The sequence below is a fragment of the Acomys minous genome (genome assembly GCF_964271855.1).
Source record: "Acomys minous genome assembly, chromosome: 11".
NCBI lineage: Eukaryota > Metazoa > Chordata > Mammalia > Rodentia > Muridae > Acomys > Acomys minous.
The window spans coordinates 67,936,976-67,955,659 of NC_140492.1; the positions used below are offsets into that span (position 1 = coordinate 67,936,976).

The 18,684-nt window shown below is 45.3% G+C and overlaps 1 protein-coding gene across 1 annotated transcript; it reads right to left on the bottom strand.

Moving 5' to 3' along the window:
* Positions 1 to 5,293: 5,293 nt before the first annotated feature.
* On the bottom strand, positions 5,294 to 16,122 carry HRG (histidine rich glycoprotein). Its single transcript, XM_084802648.1, has 7 exons — positions 15,894 to 16,122; positions 13,731 to 13,835; positions 12,775 to 12,865; positions 11,037 to 11,203; positions 9,610 to 9,690; positions 7,699 to 7,800; positions 5,294 to 6,192 (listed from the first exon to the last, which is right to left on the bottom strand). Exons 1-7 carry the CDS (start codon positions 16,107 to 16,109, stop codon positions 5,365 to 5,367), a joined length of 1,590 nt encoding a protein of 529 aa, XP_084658774.1. The 5' UTR covers positions 16,110 to 16,122; the 3' UTR covers positions 5,294 to 5,364.
* Between the last annotated feature and the right edge of the window lie 2,562 nt (positions 16,123 to 18,684).

The following is an 18,684-nucleotide window of genomic DNA, read 5'->3' on the forward strand; positions in this document are numbered from 1 at the left end:
TAATAATAATAATAATAATAATAATAATAATAATAAAAAATAATAATAATAATAACAATAATAAATAAAAAATAATAATAAAGGATGGAAAGGAAAGACAGAGGGAAGGAAGGAAGAGAAAGAAAGAAGAAATAAAAGAAAAAAAATCCCAAAGATTGAATTCTGTGCAGTTGTTGGGAATCTCTAGTGTAAGGTGGAGTCTGCCTGAGAGGCCTGGTGGCCTGGAGCAGGGTGCCGCCAATGTGGGTTGAATGGTGACCTTACAGTGGCACAGCAGGACCAGGTGCTTCCCTAGAGGATGCCAACCTGGCTCTACTGTGAACTTCTGTGTGACTGTGTCTGCACAGGCATGCACATATGTGCCAGTGTGCTCGTGTTTCATGCTTGGCTGAGTGCGTGCCTGTGTCTCCAATGTGCGCGTCTGGGTGTGAATGAGTCCTAGTTCGTACGTATGCTCATGTGCGTGTGTGAGTCAGAGTCACACATCCTTTTCATCTCAGCTTCTTCACCTGAAGAGTGTGGAAGTCATAATATCTTAACGGGCTTGTTTTTTTTTCCCCCCCAAAGAAATCTTTTTATTTTAATAAAGTTTTAGGTGTAAAGACATTCCTTTAAGTGAAACAGCCTATGGGTCGAAGAAGCAAAAAGAAGAGAGATGGGAATTAAAAAAAAAAATAAGGCAGAGAATGCAGGTCTTTGACTTTAGTCTCCCCAAAGTTATACATGGAAGTAAAAAGTTTCTACAGTTAGCAGGGTTATATAAATTACATGAATTGCATTTTTGTAAAAGACAGAATGAAATGTTCTGCACAAAACAAAAGATATGCCTAATCAATATATCACATTTGTATAAGGCCACTAAAAGTCAGAAATATTAATAACAATAAGAAAAGCTTAGTCCTGTGGCAGGCTGAGTAAAGAGTGCAGAGTGGCACTCTAATATGCTCAAGATTGTAAATTATTCTACAAGAACAGCAACGGCAGGCAGATTTGTGTAGGAAGTCATACGCTCCTGGTTGGCACATGTTCTACTTTCTAATATGGCAAAACCAACACAGGCATCTGTAAAAGGTCACACGAAACCACTACAAAAAAAGCACACAAGAAAGTGCAATAGTTAGTGCACATGCACACCCACTCATGTCTGTGACAAAGACCGCAGGTCTAAGAAGGAGCACAGGTCTAAGGAAGGCCACTGGCTTCATTCAGCAAGAGCTAGGAAGCTGTACAAACGAGGCACACCAAAACAGGAAGACAGCGCCTGGCTAGATGCACTCGCTAAGGCTGGACAAGCAGGTTTAAGGCCATCAAGTCTAAGCAGGTATTCAAATCTTTTGAATTATGTGATTTGTCTTTCAACCTGTGCCCAAAGCCTTCTGGCTTTATAAAATCCCAAAGGGAGAGAGAGAGAAAAAAAAACCACGCAAGTAACCATACAATGGAGGATCCTATTAAATAGGAACAGCATAGAGAGCTGTAATTATGAGGAAATGAGGAAAGCCATACAACTTGCTCACTACTTGTTGGAGCTAGCCCTACACCAGCTGAGCTGCACGGCCAATCTATTGCTGTTACACGTCCTCTGTGTTGGTGCATGTTAACCAAAGCCTCCGTGTGTGTGTGTGTGTGTGTGTGTGTGTGTGTGTGCTCCCATATGGTAACAGCACACACTTCAGTTACAGTACAAAAGTTTCTTTCTTACCGTTTCTAACAGGTGTGGTTTTACTTTTACTTTGTGCAGCTTAATATTTCCTAAGACTGTTTATCAGTGAATCCTTTATAGCATCAATTTTACTGCTTCAAGTTTCTCCTACATCAAACTGACCCAGGTAACAAACATGCTATTAAACAATAGCCATGTTACATCCAATATTTATGGCTGCGACTCATTTTATGAGGCCACTTTCAACCTATGTGCTGTTTGCAGCATATGTTTCTCATAACACACATGCATACATGCATGTATTACTCTTGGGTCAAGAACATGGAAAGTACATACTTTAAAATTACAGTTATTCAATGGTGGCATACGACTTTAATCCCAGCACTTGGGAGGCAGAGAGAGGCAGATCTCTGAGTTCGAGGCCAGTCTGGTCTACAGAGTAAGTTCCAGGACAGGCAGGATTACACAAGAGATACCCCGTCTGGGGGCAGGGGTTGGCAGAGTAAATTAGGCATTGACTTAACCTGTAAAAGCTGATTACTTGGGAAATCCAAGGCTGGTAAGGTTGGTTGCTGTATTGTTCTCAAGAGGCAGGTTAAACAAACCTGCTGAGTGCACAGTAGGACAGCAGTCTTAGGGCTTATTGATAGTATTAATTCTGTCTGTGATGCCCAGCAAAAGTTCCAGGCTCTTAGAATGTAAGTTTTTTTTTTTTAAATAGTATTTCATCACCATAGGTAAGTTTCCAGGGGGAGAGGAAGGAGGAAGAGGAAGAAATGGAGGAGCTGGGAGATGGGAGGGTAGGGAAGTGAGTAACTGCACTGTCATGAAGGACTGGATCACTGTGGGTATGTCCAGCAGGGACTCACAACCAGGACAGACAGGGGGCAAGCAATGTGGCTTTGGAGGAGACTGATCAGAGCGCTAATCTGAGTTCAGCGGTTCTAAGATTCAAAGCACGTGATTGACTAAAGTTGCTTATGTCTGATTATGGTAGCCTATTTATTACACCCAACCTTACTCCCCCCATGAGAGACATCCAGCTACTCCTCAGTTTTTGCATTAAGTGTGCCCAGGTGGTTGGATTTTTGGCCAACAAAATGGAAACACAAATTATGTACACCTCTACCAACCCACCCTGACGGCCCTCCATTCTTTGCCCATGTGAACTGCATACAAAGGAAAAGAAAAATGGAGAGGGGGCAAATGTCACAAGCAGGGAAAAACTGAGGTTGACATTCTGAGTTGCCATGCCTTGGCTCCCATTCAACTGTAATATGAAACATAGTCAGATGGTGTGCCATTAAGATACTGAGCTGTCCTGGTACAGCGGCGGACACATTCTGATACAGTGCCATTACTTTTATGTGAATTGTTGAGGGTTGGCCTTGGTGGCACATGTCTGTAGTCTCAGGGCCTGGGAAAGGCTGAGGCAGGAGGATCTTGAGTTGGAGACCGGCCTGGGCAAGGAACATCATCGCAAACAAAGTAAAAGGAGAAAGGCAGAGTGAAAAAGAAAAGGAGAGGAAGGAACGGAAGGAACACTTAGCGGCATGGTTCCTACAACTTCTGCTAGGATGTAAACAAGCTCCTCACAGGACTGATGCTTTTGTTTGCTTGTTTTTTGAGACAAGCCCTTTCTGTCATATAGCTCCGGCCATTCTGGAACTCACTATGTAGACTAGGTTGGCTTCTGCCTCCTGAATGCTGGGACTTTGAGACATGTGCCACCACACCTGCCTTGGGTCCTGCTTTTAGTGCTTTTTTTTTTTTTTTTGCGTCTGTAACAACTGCAATAGGATATCAATTAAAATGAACTGGGAGTTTAAAAATATCTATGATTTTCAAGAAGCATTTTCATCAACTCAAGAAATGCCTGTCAAAGTGCTTTATAAATTACACGACAAATGCTTCCGTGAGATAACACTGTTTGGGGTTGTTAACTTGAGTCGGCTTATTTGTTCCTGGGTTCCCCCATACCACCACCACCCACTTCTCAACTTTTCACTCAAGCAACTGACCCTGTGTTTATGCTTCTGTGAAAGAACGTGGCTCCGTGTGGGGGCAGCTGGCCCCCATAGAATGGTCACACTGGTTATGTCTGGCTGGCAAGTGGTCTGAGTGATGGCTGGAACCAGTCAGTGCCTGTGCCCTGCTCGTTATTCAGTACTTAGAGCACCAGTGATCACTGTGGAAGGGGAGAACATCTGAAATTGTATTAACTTGGCTCCAGGTGCTTGAGTTTAGACTGAAAAAAAAAAGGGGGGGGGGAAGAAGACTGAAGTGCAGGAAGGCGAGCTGTGTAGCACCAAACATAAGTAAGGCGAACTCGTCTGAGACTGGAGAAAAGCCAGCTTGTGGAAAAGAGATGCGGAGGACAGTGGGAGGTGGCTAGGGTTCCTGAGATGCAGAGCTCTGCCCTCCCTTCAGGAGGCCTGGGCCAGATCCCAGCAGGGCAGAGCCTGGCCGTGCATCTTGTCCCTTGGTGATCTTCTAGAGACTCCTTCATCCTTAGCTGGACATAGAAGTGGCAGATAAGGCAGCCTCGTGGAGAGGTGCACATAGACCAGTGGTCCTCCGCGTCCACCCAAAGCGGCACCAAGGGTGACTCTAAAACAGCGATACAAAATTGATGGAGGGCGAGGCAGGCTGAAGTGACTCCAGGAAGGGCCAGAGCGAGTCTCCCCTCAGCCCAGCGGAGAGCGTGTGTGAAATGCGGATTGATTGGAACATACATGATATTTTCCCGGACATGAGTTCATGTTCACGGTTACTCGAAAACTTTCTTTGCAGTAGGTAGCCAGTTTGGTTTTGGTTGCTTGGTCTTTAGTTTTCCAAGACAGGGTTTCTCTGTGTAGCCCCGGCTGTCCTGAAACTTGCTCTGTAGGGTCAAGGGGGCCTCACACTCATAGAGATCCACCTGCCTCAGCCTCTCGAGTGGTGGGACTGAAGATGTGTGCACCACTGCTGCCTGGCTAGCCAGTTTTACTAAATGCTTCACAATTGCATTTAGAGTAGAAATCACTAGGAGACAGTGTGAGTCACTCTTTTAAAAAAGATCCTGCCTTGGTAGGCCCAGGGTGGGGTGTTGAATAAGCATGTCCCCATAGGCTCAGATATTTGAACACTGGGTCCCTCTGTTTGTGGTGCCCTCTGGGGATGCTGAGGAGATACGGCCTTGCTGGAGGGATTATGTCACCGGATGCAGCATTTGTGATTAAAAGCCCCATGCCGTGTCTAGTTAGCACTTTCTGCTTTGTGCTTGAGTCGTGAGCTCCCAGCTTCCTGCTCTTCTGCCATACTTCCCTGCCACGACGGACTCGCATCTCTTAGGAACTGTAAGCCGAAATAAACTCTCCCTTCCCCAAGTCACCTGAAAAGGAAGCTAATACACCCAGTTACAGCATAACTGGAAGCAGAGACCCTAGAATCAGGGAGGTAATCCACGGAAGAGAGAAATTCTGAGCATCGGAGATTTGCCTCAACTGAGGCAACATCCGGTGACAGAATTCAACTCTGGTTACGGTATTGGCATCTTTCCTCTTGTTTCCATTTGTCTGTTCCGTGACGGCCTCTTTCCCATACTTTCCTAATGATGAAACCCAAGTTCAAACAGCTATACTTTTCATTCCTTACTGTTTACATTTTATTTATTCAGAACATTGTCCCCTCCTCCCCCACCCCCATCAAGGAGTCAGGTTTTATTTTGGAGGCACAGATGCAAAAAACCTGTTAATTTCTGGAAACTCAATCTTGAATTCCCCTGGACATGACTCAGAGGGTGTCTGGGGGAAGGACTGAATCTTTGGTTGTCGGGGATCATTGCAATTTGGCAATGAGAAGCTGGGGAAATTGGCTTCAGGAAGAGCAAGAACTTCACCTGCACGTAGTTGAGGGAGTCGGTAGATATATCCGATTTGTCCTTGGTGGAAAGGAAAGCGTCCTTTACCTGGACCCCTTTCTCTTGAGTGGCCATGGGGTGGGCCGTAGCCCCGGTGATACTGACCTTTGTGTTCTTGGCTATTGGGAGGTGGGTCACATGGTCTGTAGTCATGGAAATCATGTTTATGGGGGCTGTGCCCATGGGGGTGGTGCCCATGGAGGTGGTGTCCATGGGGGTGGTGCCCGTGGGGGTGGTGTCTGTGAAGATCATGTCCAGGAGGGTGGTGCCCATGGGGGTGGTGCCCGTGGGGGTGGTGTCTGTGAAGATCATGTCCAGGAGGGTGGTGCCCATGGGGGTGGTGCCCATGAGGGTGGTGTCTGTGAAGATCATGTCCAGGAGGGTGCTGTCCATGAGAAGGATGCTTATTACAGCTGTGATTATGAGGGTGTCTATGGGTTCTGTTGGTACCAAAAGGAGGGAGATGGCTAGGGGGTAGTTGAGTAAGGGATCCTTCTTGAAGTGGTGGTCTCTCTGAGTTGTCTTTTCCTTCCAGTGGAGGTGGGCATCCAAGTCCATCTGTCTTAGGATGATGTTTGTCACAAAGAAAATGCTCATGGGTCTTCATGTCACTCATGTTTTTATGATCCTGGTGAAGACAGAGACATGAATATAATTATGCTAAGACCTTAGGTTGAGTTAGGATTGATTTCACAAATTGATTTAAGAAGTAGGACACCAAAAGAGCCATTGGATTTTTCTAAATTATTATTTTTTGTGTGTGTTGGGGGTTTGCCTGCATGTATATAGCTGTGCACTGTGTGTGTGTGTGTGTGTGTGTGTGTGTGTGTGTGTGTGTGTGTATGTGCGCGCGCGCAGCATGTGTGAAGGACAGAAGAGGGAGTCAGGTCCTCTGGAACTGGAGCTACAGACAGCTGTGAGCTGCCATGTGGGTGCTTGGAATTGAACCCTGGTTCTCTGTAAGAGCAGCTAGTACTCTTACCTGCTGAGCCGTCTCTCCAGCCCTGGTTCTTACTTTCCTTCTAGCTAAATTACATTTAAAACATAAAAGAAAACTGTCATTGAATAGCATTATTATGTCCCAAGAGGAACACTATTTTGACAAATGAGAAAGATAATATCAAAGTAAGAGTGGTTCTTTGGATGGATTTTTATGCTGTTTTATGAAAAATTATATTATCCTTATTTTTATCACTTCAATGAAAAGTAATGAGACTCTATCAAAGAATGGTACTTGTCTGTTAAACTAGCATCTTAGGCAGGCGTGGTGGCGCACAGCTTTAATCCTAGCACTCAGGAGGCAGAGACAGGTGGATCTCTGTGAGTTGGAGACCAGCCTGGTTTACAAACCGAGTTCCAGGACAGTCAGACCTGTTATGCAGAGAAATCTCGTCTCAAAAAACAAACAAACAAAAAATAAAATAGCATCTTTTGATGGATCTGACATTCCCAACACAGTCCTCATACACATTTCCAGTCACTTAACCTCTAACCCCTCATCTTCAGCTTTAAAACAACAACAACAACAACAACAACAATAAAACCCAAAACAAAACAAAACAAAACAAAAAACCAGGGTCTGTCTCTGTGGCCCAGGCTGGCCTAGAACCTGGCTATTCTTCTATTTCAGCTTCACACATGTTAGAAATAAGTTGTATACAAAGAGACTTTAACTTTTAAAAAAGTGTGAGTGTGGTAGTGTACATAGGCTGCACACCACTATGTCTTTAATTCAGCACTTGGGAGCCAGTGCCTACAAAGGTAGGCAGATCTCTTGAGTTTCAGGCCAGTGTGGTCTACAGAGTGAGTTCCAGGCCAGCCAATGCTGTGGAGTGAGGCCTTGTCTCAAAAAACAAAACAAAACAAAACAAATAAAAATAAAAATAAATAAAATTTATGGACCTATGTTCTTGGTAACAACAGATTTACTCTCTGTTTCTCTGTCTCTGTCTGTCTGTCTGTCTGTCTGTCTGTCTGTCTGTCTGTCTCTCTCTCTCTCTCTCTCTCTCTCTCTCTCACACACACACACACACACATACACTCCACATGAGTCAAATGAACCAAATCTCCTATGTGTGAGAAATTATCACTTGGCCTGTTTCTGCTCATGACAAAGGATGCTCAGCCAACCTACCTCAAAGTTGAAGACTTCACAGTTTATATTGATGTCTTGTGGGGTTTCCAAGTCAGACGCTTCTACACTGTAGGAAAAAACTGCTCTGCAGAATGCAAAGATCTACAAAGGGAGATGTCTGTTAGTGTACGCAAGAGGAATATACAGTGAGTATGTGTGTGTGTGTGTGTGTGTGTGTGTGTGTGTGTGTGTGTGTGTGTGGTGCAGGTGTGTGAAGGTTTCTAGCCCAGAAAAGCTTTGAATGAATAAAAGAAAAGGTGCTAGGCCTATAACTCCTGGTGTATTCCTTGCCTCATATGCATGACACCCAAGCAAACAAGGAAAAACTAAGGGCAATAGTATCATACACCCCATCAGTAGTTTGCTATTGTTCCTAGTCAACACTTGGGTAAAGTACAGGCTCTGCAGTCTTTTTCTCGGGCTTCTGTGCATTTCTTCCATGAGCACTGCACACCTGTATGCAGTACTACGGACTCATTGCCCTGCTGCTCTTAGTGTTTCTGCACCAAAGCCTGGGTTTCTTGTGCCTGAGAGAATGTGGAACAATGTTGAAGATAGATTTATGTAACTTGACATGCTAGGAAGGGCAGAGCCACTGCAAAGATGGGTTTGCTTGGCTCCTGTTAACCTAAGTGTCCGCTAGCCCTAACTGGTTGGCATTCTGTGTTCCAGAAGCCCCTAAACCCATTTGTCAAAGGACATTTCTAGAAAAAGCTATGCATTGAGGCTGTCTGTATAGTTTCGAAGTCAAACAGACCTACATCCATGTGGCTTAAGCATTTACCAGCAGTGGGAAATAAAGTGTACAGAAGTTCTGAAATCCAACGTTTGCAAATGAGCATAACACCCAGATTACAAGTGGCTTTAGTTAGCATCCCATTCTCCAGCCTTTATGATTCTGCAGTGGGGTTTTTAGCAACTCACAAACAGCGAAGGAGAAGGAATGTCTTGTCTTTTGTGGCTCCTGAGTGGGAAATCGACTGGTTCAAGTGGGAAATTTGAGCAGGTGGGACATGACACAGTGAATGTTTCCTCCCTTAAGGCTGGAGAAAGTGAATGCCTTCCCACTAAGGCCCTGGGAAGCCTGCAGTTGAGGCCAGAATGGAGGAGCCCCCATTTGCTAACACTTCCAGCTAGGAGAGCACAGGTGGCTGGTTAAGATTTCAGGTCTCCTCATCCCGGCACAACGGAGCAGACACTTGCATCTCTTCAGCGGGACTGTCGCAAAGCTCAGCAGACAATAATATGTGAAGAGATGCTTTATAAACACCAAGACACCACATGCTTTAGTTAATTTCTCATCAGCTAAGCAAGGACTACTGGGAGGAAATATCTGGCATAATTAGTAAGATGACCCATTATCCACCTGATTTGATTAGGGAAGAAGTCCTGCTGGAAAGACCTGAATTTTAACCCAAACTTGGTTGTGAGTCATAATCACACCCTCACTTGTCATCTGGGATCCCTGCAAGGGTTGATGTGTGCTGTAGATGGCCTTAGTATACACTGGCTACGAGCTCACTAAGCCTTACCACTTGGCTTGGTTCTGCTCATGACAAAGGATGCTCAGCCAATCTACCTCAAAGTTGAAGACTTTTTTTTTTCCATAGTCGAGGACCAAACCCAGGGCCTTGTGCTTGCTAGGCAAGCGCTTTACCACTGAACTAAATCCCCAACCCCTAAGCCTTTAGTCTTAATGAATGGGTTTTAGGTGTACGTATATAATATCATGTATATTCTAAAACCGTTCCCCCATCTGCAAATCAGTGGGAACACAAGTGCTTGCTTACCCTCTAGGGTGCTGTGAGGGTCGGTAAGTGAACACACGTGTGGGAAACATTTAGAAGAGCCTCTTCAGATAGTGGGCGCTCTCTAAGTGACTGTTTCACAGGAGGCGCGCGTCATACTTACTAGAGGGTACTTGTGGGAATGCTGTGTGGAACAGTTCCTGACAGAGAATTCCATATAGTAATTGGTTCTTTCCCCTCCTCTCTAGAACAGAGGAATCAACACACAGTTTCAGGAGTAGAGGAAGTGAAGAGGAAAAGCAATAGATACGCATTATACAACATCTTGTAAAGCACCATGGGCATTCAAGTGATGACTACACGTTGTTTTTCCTGTGTTTTCGGCCTGATAAAAAGGTATTACGTCAGCGACAAGAGACCACCACATCCCAGAAACTCTAATATACAGGCATACGCATAGCAAGGAAACACACCCTTCCTCAACCCCAGATCCTCATTCTTGGGGTGTCACTGTGACTGCTTCGTTTCGTTTTTTTATTTATCTTTTTATGAGTGGGGTGTTTTTCCTGCATGTGCATCTGTGCCCCCTGTTACATGCAGTGTCCTAGGAAGTCAGAAGAGGGCATCAGATCCTCTGGAACAAGAGTTACAGATGGGAATCCAAGCAAGGTTCTCTAGGAGGGCAGCCAGTGCTCCTAACCTGGGAGCCACCTCCCCAGGATCATTGCTACTGGTTTGATGTTTTTTTCCTTACAAGCTTTGTCCACATGTACAAGTATTACAAATATTTAAATACATCACATACATGGGCTTATTTGCTATGTATTGTTTTGCAGCCTACTTCTCTATTGCCAATGCATGTTAGTCCAGAACATTCTTCATTGCACACATTATATGCATCCCATTGCTTGAAACACCATGCTCTATTTAATTTTCTCTTTTCAAAATACTTGCTAGGGCTAGGGAGATATTTCAATGGTTAGTGTGTACTGCCCTTTCAAAGGACATGAGTTCAATTCCCAGTACTCACATCAGGAGATCCAGTGTTCATTTCTGGCCTCTAGGGGCATGGCACACACACACACACACACACACACACACACACACACACACACACACACTCCTATACATACAAATAAATAAATCTTAAAAACATATCTTAAAAAAAAAAAAGCAAGTGACAACCGTAACTGGCTGTTCTACACGACAGTCCCTTGTGGGAGGCACTAGAATTCTCAGTCTATGGGGCATGGACTTTCAGCATTACCTACAATGCTGGTTGTGGTGGTGGTGAGGCTTTTTCTGAGCCTCAGTATTCTACCTTAAGGAGGCTACCACTGCGTGGTTTTCAGTGCTCAGATCATCCAATGGTACACTCCAGTCTTTCCTTCTTTCCTTTTGATTTGTTTTTCCCTGTCGGATAATCATTGTATCCTTACCCTGTTCTCTCCTCAATAAGAGAGGTTATAGAAGAGCTGCATCTGGGATTGCTGTTCACTAACCCTCGAAGGCTGCGGTGAGTTAAAAGGCAAGCTTCCCAGGTGCGGCTGCTCTGCTCACACCCGCCAGGTGGGTGCAGTGGACACTCACCACTCTCATAACCCTCTCCATCCCGTCCACTCTGAAAGAGGCAAAGTCGGCATTCTGCCTTTTGTACTTGTCGAGGGCGCTACTGGCTTGTTTTCTGTAGAGCTCAGAATCCTCAAAGAAATCCAAGAGAACAGGACTGTCTTTGGTGTTGCTCAGCACTGAAGAGACTAGAAGAAGAAAGACAGAGATGCCACAGTGTCAGCGATGGAAGCGGCAGTGCTATGCCAGGTCTGAATACAGCGCATGTCAGCGCAGCGAAGAGGGTGACACTAGCTTCCTTATTACAGAAGGACTAACTGAAGGTTACACTAACTTAGCCAGGCATCAGCAGGGACACCAAAAATGCTCTTCCCTGCTGCTCTTTGTTGTGACCCTCTACCCATGATGCACTGCCCTAGCCTCAGACTCACAGCATGGCCTCCGGGGTGCTGGGAATACAAGTTGGTACCTCCACTCCTTGCTTCTTTCTTTCTGGGTCGTTGGCTATGTTCAATCATGCCAAAACCTGCCCTTTTAAAACTAATTCTTGCCAGGTGGTGGTGGTGCATGCTTTTAATCCCAGCACTTGGAAGGCAGAGGCAGGAGGATCTCTGTGGGTTCGAGGCCAGCCTGGTCTACAAAGCAAGTTCAGGGCAGTCAGGGCTGTTACACAGAGAAACCCTGTCTCAAAAACAAACAAACAAACAAACAAACAAACAACAACAACAGCAGCAGCAGCAGCAACAACAACAACACACACACACAAAACATGAATTCTTTTTTGGTTGATTGGTTGGTTTTTCTTGGTTTTCTTTTGTTTTTTTTGAGACAGGGTTTCTCTGTGTAGCCTTGGCTGTCCTGGACTCTCTTTGTTGACCGGGTTGACCTTGAACTCACAAAGATCTGCCTGCCTCTGCTTCCTGATTGCTGGATTTTAGAGTGTGTGCCATCATGCCCCGCTATTAAGATGAATTCTTTTTGAAAAAAATAAACAAGAAAAGCATGGATTCTACAGCCAACCCTGTAGAGATGTAGCTATAGTTATCTCTTTGTCATGCTCAAGGTGATTCTGAGAACACACCTTGGAATCTTTGCCAGCCCCAATTATTTTATCTCTAAAATAGAAAGTTTCACAATGTTTACTCATAGCCTTGTGTGAGACCAAATGAAATGGCCAGCACTATGTAATACAATATCCCACTACATTGCACACTATAGAGCAGTATAGAACTTTTAACTGTTGAAACCAATTCTGATCACCTGTTAAGTATTGTACAAAGAGTACTCACTCTAATTCCAACAAGAATTCTAAACGAGGAAAGCCTAAAGAGGTTAAGTCACAATTATTTTGGAGATAAAATATTTGGGGCTGGCAGATGTTCAACGGCAGGAGCTTGGAGGCAAAACTTAGACGCAGTGAAGACATGATGCCATCTCTACAGCGTAGACTCTGTGCTAAGTGGTAAATGGTGAGATTTTAATTCAATCTCAGGCCAGCCTCACCTCAGAGCTAAATTTCTGGGATAGTGTGTACTGCCTCTTTAGATCCCCATGGCTAATATATTAAATCTCTTTGAGTGAGGTATACTAGAGGTAGGCACCTGTCTTCTGTCTATTTTCAGGAGAATGTGCGCTAATGGAGAACTCAAGGGCAGGGCCTTGCTGACAGGCATAATGTTCCATAACGAATACCATTGTATGATCTCGTTCAGTTCTAGGTTAATTTGGAGTTAATTAGTAATTCCGTAGGTGACCTTACCGGAACTCATGGTGCAGTTGTAGCCATTCACTGTAAGATCTTGAGACTTGTTTGAGTGTCTTGTGGCTATAACCTTACATCGTCCAATGACCTGGAAGAGAGGAGGATTTTAATCCCTTATGGAGCTACGAGCCCAGCTTGTTTATGAGGGAACACAGAGGTCATGTGGCACCATCTCCCTTAACATACCTTTGGGGTTTTCTCCATCAACCTTGTCACAGAGCAGCCTTGGGCCGGTGTGCTACGTACCCATTGCTACCCCAAACTCTATGAAAGCACCTGTTTAAGTAGAGTTTGGCCACACCACAAATATTCTCAAAGAAGACAGCACTTCAGCCCCTTGGCGTGTAAACCTCTCACTTCTGGAACTGACATCCTGTGTCTGCTTATTTCTTTGTGCTCCTGCTTGTGACAGGGAGCCTGCCCTCGGCACCCACATCCAACACGCACAGCAAGACCTTACTCCTCACTGCAACTCGCCATCACTGCTAATGGGAGCAGTCTTTGTGGCACACAATGCTCCATTGATAAATCCATATACTATGTGGTCCAGAAAGGATGCCAGAGTCTACCTACTCCTACTCTCTCACTTAGGTGATTTGCTCAAGACCCAACGCTGGTGATGCCAACCCTGGAGGCTGCAAGAGTACTATTTAGGGTTAATAGCATCTTTATGAATTTTTTGAGATTTTAAAAATGTTTTTTATTAATTTATACATATTACATCTCAGTTGTTATCCCATCCCTTGTATCCTCCCACCCTTCCCTCTCTCCCTCCCATTTCCCCTTACTCCTCTCCCCTATGACTGTGACTGAGGGGGACCTCCTCCCCCTGTATATGCTCATAGGGTATCAAGCATCAGCAGCTTTCCCTACACTAGCCTAGCATGTGGTTCCCCTGAGTGAGCAGAGTAGATGGAAGAGCAATAAGGAACAGAGCGGTCCCCGTTACTTACTAATTCAGATGGCCATCTAGAGAAAGGGTGACAAGAATCCTGGGATAGGACCCAACAGTCAGATTCTTGCACATCTAGGACTAAGTAGTAGACGGTGGCATCTCCCTGGGGAGGAGAAGTAAGGAGCAGGTCAGTAGGGTGTGGGAACTCAGAGAGGTTTTGTTCTAGTTTGTTTTTGGTTTTCGCTTATTTTATTTTTTAATGATTTGTTTATTCATATTTTATGTGCATCAGTGTTTTGCCTGCATGGGTGCCTGTGTGACGGTGTCAGATCCCCCTGGCATTAGACATACAGACAAATGTAAGCTGCTGTGTGGGTGCTGTGAACTGAGCCCGGGTCCTCTGGAGGAGCAGCCAGTGCTCTTCTGAGTCATCTCTCCAGCCCTGTGTTTTTTTGCTTTGAATAAGAGCAGTTTCTTCCTTTCCCTTCATTCTCCTCCACTCCCCTCTCTTCCTCTCCTCTCTCCTCCCCATTCTACTTCCTTGTCCCTTGCTCATTCTCCTTCTCTTTCCTTTTTAAGAACAGAATCCTAGGAGGTAAGAAGCCAGGCTGGCTTTGCATGGATCTTTCTGCTTCACACTCCCAAGTGCTGAGATTACAGGCGTGCACTACGATGGATCAGGATGTTTCTTCTCTCACCTTTATAAAAAGCTACTGCCAAATGGCCCATTGGTTTGGGTAGTCGGTGAGAATGCAAGCCTAGAGTTAGAAGTGACACTAGCCACTGCTTTGTCTGGTCTGGGGTTGTGGTCCTGTCTTCTGTTCCTGACCTCTCCTTCCTTTGTTACTCTTGTGTGACCTGCTCTCTTTTTGTGATCCTTGTGGAGTTCACTGGCTTCATTAATCGTTTGCTTGGCTTCTGGCTATACAATTGTCAGTTGTATGGTCACAGGGGCTCATGCCTCTGATTCCAAAGCTCAGGAGGGTCAAGAGTTCAAGACCAGCCTGTGCTAGCAGCGGCAACAGAACAAAACAAGCAAGGAAAAATATAAATACACCTTGTGATGATCAAGATTTTTCTTCTAGCTTTGGTTAATCATAAACCAGGGTAGATGGTCTTTCCTTAACATGTCCCTCATGTCTTGTCTATTCCTGATCCTTTGCCACTGCTTTGGTCTGGTTGTCATTTCCACATTCCCGGGACACATGAACTGCTTCTTATTATGTCCCTGCCTCTGTCTCCTCAATCTCACCGTGTCCCCTCCTCCCTCCTCTCTGTACTGCCACTCAGAAGTAGTGCCATGCTCTTTGGTCCTGCCTCGGACAAATGCGGCCAAGGGCTTAGAGTGGGACAGACGGGCATTAAACTGCTCGTTGTCTTAAAGTCCCTGCATTCCTGTTTTCCGCATTTTGTCATGCCTCCCCGTCTCCAGTGCTTTGTGTGTCATGTGCAGTTGTCCGTGGTCTGGCTTCCTGCTTTCAGACGTTCCCCCAGAGGACAGTGTACAGAATTGTTGTTGTTACTGTTACCGCTGCAGTGAGAGGGGCCGCATCTCTCCACAGTCCCGGCTAGCCCATCAAAACCATTCTAAACAACCATATAATCTAAATGTAGACAATAAGTTTGCTTGGCCTCAAGACAAGCCCACACTCTCTTCCAACCTTATACCCAACTGTGGCCTTCCCAGAGCCCCAGTGGCCTTCTATATTCCCTACCGGCTTATTCAACCACTTTGCAACACACCTCATTCTGATCCCCTGCTCTCCTGGAGGAGATGATGTGCTGGGGTACACCTACCCAAATCCCATCCATCCTCCAGAACCCACCAGCATGTTTCCCTTCTTCAAATTGCTCCGATATCCTTGGCACGTACACGGCCACAAACTATATCCTATTTTTCACGGTTGGACTGTGTGCATTTAGCAGGTTATTATTTCCCTGAGGCACACAGCTAATACTAGCTTCCTTTTCAAAGGGCCCAGTGTTCTATGGGCTCAGCATAGTGCTTCTAGGTACTTAGAGACTGATGCATATTAATGACATGCCAACAGCAAAAATTAATTAAGAGGCAAATGCAACAATTTAAAGCAAGTCTCAGAAACTAAACAGGAAACCTGACCAAAGCCATTAATTATAAAGAGCTGTCTGCTCAGCGGCTCCAGCTCCCTTTGCCTCTCTCACAGGCTCTCCCAGCTCAGCTCCTCCATTGGCCATTTCTCACCACTCTGTCCAAGTGAGCGTCAGAGACTCGCAGCAGGTTGAAAGTATAGCCGTTCCTCCGCCCTTTATTGATCAGGTCTAGAATTTTCTCAGCTGATGACTCAGAATCATTACAACTGGTGGGATGCAGGGCATGGGAACACTGCAGGGTGACCAGGATCAGCACTGCGGTGAGCACCTTCATTGTGCTAACCCATCCTGGGCTTTGGCCCACCATAGCAGAGAATTCTATAGTGACACACACTCAATTGATAAAGGTCTTTATAGATTTTTGTTGTATAACTGGGGATATTCACCTTGACCCCAGGTTCAAACATCTGTCAACAGTCTGTAAATGATTAGTGTAGAGAAAGTTGAGACATAGCACTGATGAGAAGGTAAAACCATCATTTGCGCAAAGTTGGCTATGTGTGGTGGGCAACGGCTTTGGCGTGTGTTTGACCCTAAGCACTTATTGTGGGTGTGGGGATGGAGTTGGGAGTAAGTTTTCTTCTATCTGTCCCAGTTGGGAATCTCTACTGTCAGCTGCATATTTATTATGGCACTAAAATTCCTCAATGGAACATAACTGCATTATCTGAGGGGGCTGAGACACTCAACACCCTTGACCTTTGAACGTCATGGCCTTCAGCTGTGGCTGGGGAATCATATGGGGATTTCTAACCCTGGCACTATTGCTTTCTTAACTGTGTAGTGCTGTAGAAGCCCTCTGTCTTAGTCACTGTTCTATTGCTGTGAGGAGACACCATGACCTCAGCAACCCTTATAAAAGAAAGCGTTTAGTTGAGGCTCATGTACAGTTCCATTATCATTATGGTGGGGAGCAAGGCAGCATGCAGACAGACATGGTATTGGAGAGGTAGCCGAAAGTTCTACATCTGGATCTGAAGGCAGCAGGAAGAGATAACCACTGGGCCTGGCTTGGGCTTTTGAAACTTCAGAGCCCATCTGCAGGGGGACACTTCCTCTACCAAGGCCACACTCACTCCATCAAGGCCACACCTCCCAATCCTTCTCAAGTAGTACCACTCTTTGATGATCAAACATTCCAATAATAGATAAGAGCCTATAGCATTGGGTGTGTGTGTGAGGGAGAGTCTTACTTAAGTTCTTATTGCTGTGATGAAACACCATGACCAAAAGCAACTTGGGGAGGAAAGGGTTTATCTGACCTATACTTCTATATCAACATTCGGCATTGAAGGAAGTCAGGATTGGAACCCAAGGAAGTGGAGGCAGGAGCTGATGCAGAGGCCATGGATGGGTGCTATTTATTGGCTTGTTCCTTATGGTTTGCTCAGCCTTTCTTATAGAAGTCAGGACCACCAGCTCAGGACTACCAACGATGGGCCGGGCCTGCCCCCATCAATCATCAGTTAAGAAAATGCTCTACAGCCTTGACTACAGTCTCATGGAGGCATTTTCTTAATTGATGTTCCCTCCTCTCAGATAACCTTAGCTTGTGTCAAGTTGACATAAAAATATCCAGCATGGAGGGGGTCATTCTTATTCAAACCACCACATCCTCTGACTCTTAGTTTCTTTCTTTAAAAAGTGTGAATTGATAGCTCTTGGCAATACTGTGTGATGAAGAAGAAGCCATGTCTATGTCAGTCAGAACAATCTTGGGCACAGAATAGGTGCTGAGTAATTGGTGCCAATTACTATCACTAGAGTTTGTGTTATAACTAGGGCCACTCCCATGCCATCCCAGTTACCTTTTGCTCTTAAAGTAAAATCATACACAGAAAACAGTGGTGAGATGGATAAGGGCTGAGAACTTGGGTGACTATCCCATCTGGGGAAGGACTCAAGCTCTGGGAACAGGGCTGAATAGAACAGTCTTTATCCAGCCCCTCCAGAGTGTGGAACCTGCATGCTTGCAGAGGCTGCAGTTTCAGAGAGGATCCAAGAGAACCCACCTAGGTCTCCTCCTCACTGCTGCACATCATGTCTTTACAGTGTCTCATCTCTTCCTGAACTTTCTCTACAGTGAGGGTCTGCAGCAATGGCGACTAACCTTGTCTTCAGGTTAGAAGCACTCAAAGAACATTAAGAAAAATCCTGGTGTTGGGCTGAGATCCTTCTTGCTCGTAGGCTCTTGCAGAACATGTGCAAAGCTATGTGTTTCATAATCAGCAGAAGGAAAAATATCAGTGCAGGTGTCCTGATCCCTTCAGTTAGAATTAGCAGTGGATCCAAGCACAGGCAGTTTTCAAATCCCCACTAATTCCAAAGTGCTGTCAAGACTGAGAAGGACTGGGTCTCTGTGCTCAGATGAAGACACAAAGGGAACTAAGGCAGAGGCACATTGATGGAGTCCATATGTGGCGACGCAGTGTTACGAAAACATCTCTTTCATGCTAAGGCTCTGGAACTCACTGAGCCTCACAGCCAGAGTTAATAATACATTTTGTGTCACTTAAGACCTAAGACCGCTATCCCACTGTGCACTCAGCCTGTTTATTTAACATGCTTTTAAGAAGACAGTGTACTAATCAAGCTTATTTGCCTAGGATTTCCCATGAAATCACCTTTTTGGTTTGTTTGTTTTGTTTTGTTTTCCAAGACAGGGTTTCTCTAGGTAACCTTGGCTGAATTCCCTTTTTAGGTCAGACTGGCCTTGAACTCACATTGGTCCACCTGCCTCTGCCTCCTGAGTGCTGGGATTACAGGTGTGTGCACCATGACCACCTGGGTGAAATCCACTTTTTACAACCTAGGCTAATGCATAGCTGTGGTCTAACATATACTCTTCACGCCCCTGACCCACAAGTAAAGCATGCGAGTTT

What these genes read in the sequence shown, in the direction of transcription:
- HRG (XM_084802648.1), bottom strand. Translation starts at nt 16,109, where the DNA reads ATGGTGGGCCAAAGCCCAGGATGGGTTAGCACAATGAAGGTGCTCACC. An exon ending in ACGCTCACTTGGACAGAGTG is followed by an intron (nt 13,836 to 15,893) that starts GTGAGAAATGGC and finishes TCTCCTCCCCAG; the next exon opens with GGAGATGCCACCGTCTACTA. An exon ending in CAACTGCACCATGAGTTCCG is followed by an intron (nt 11,204 to 12,774) that starts GTAAGGTCACCT and finishes TTCTTCTTCTAG; the next exon opens with TCTCTTCAGTGCTGAGCAAC.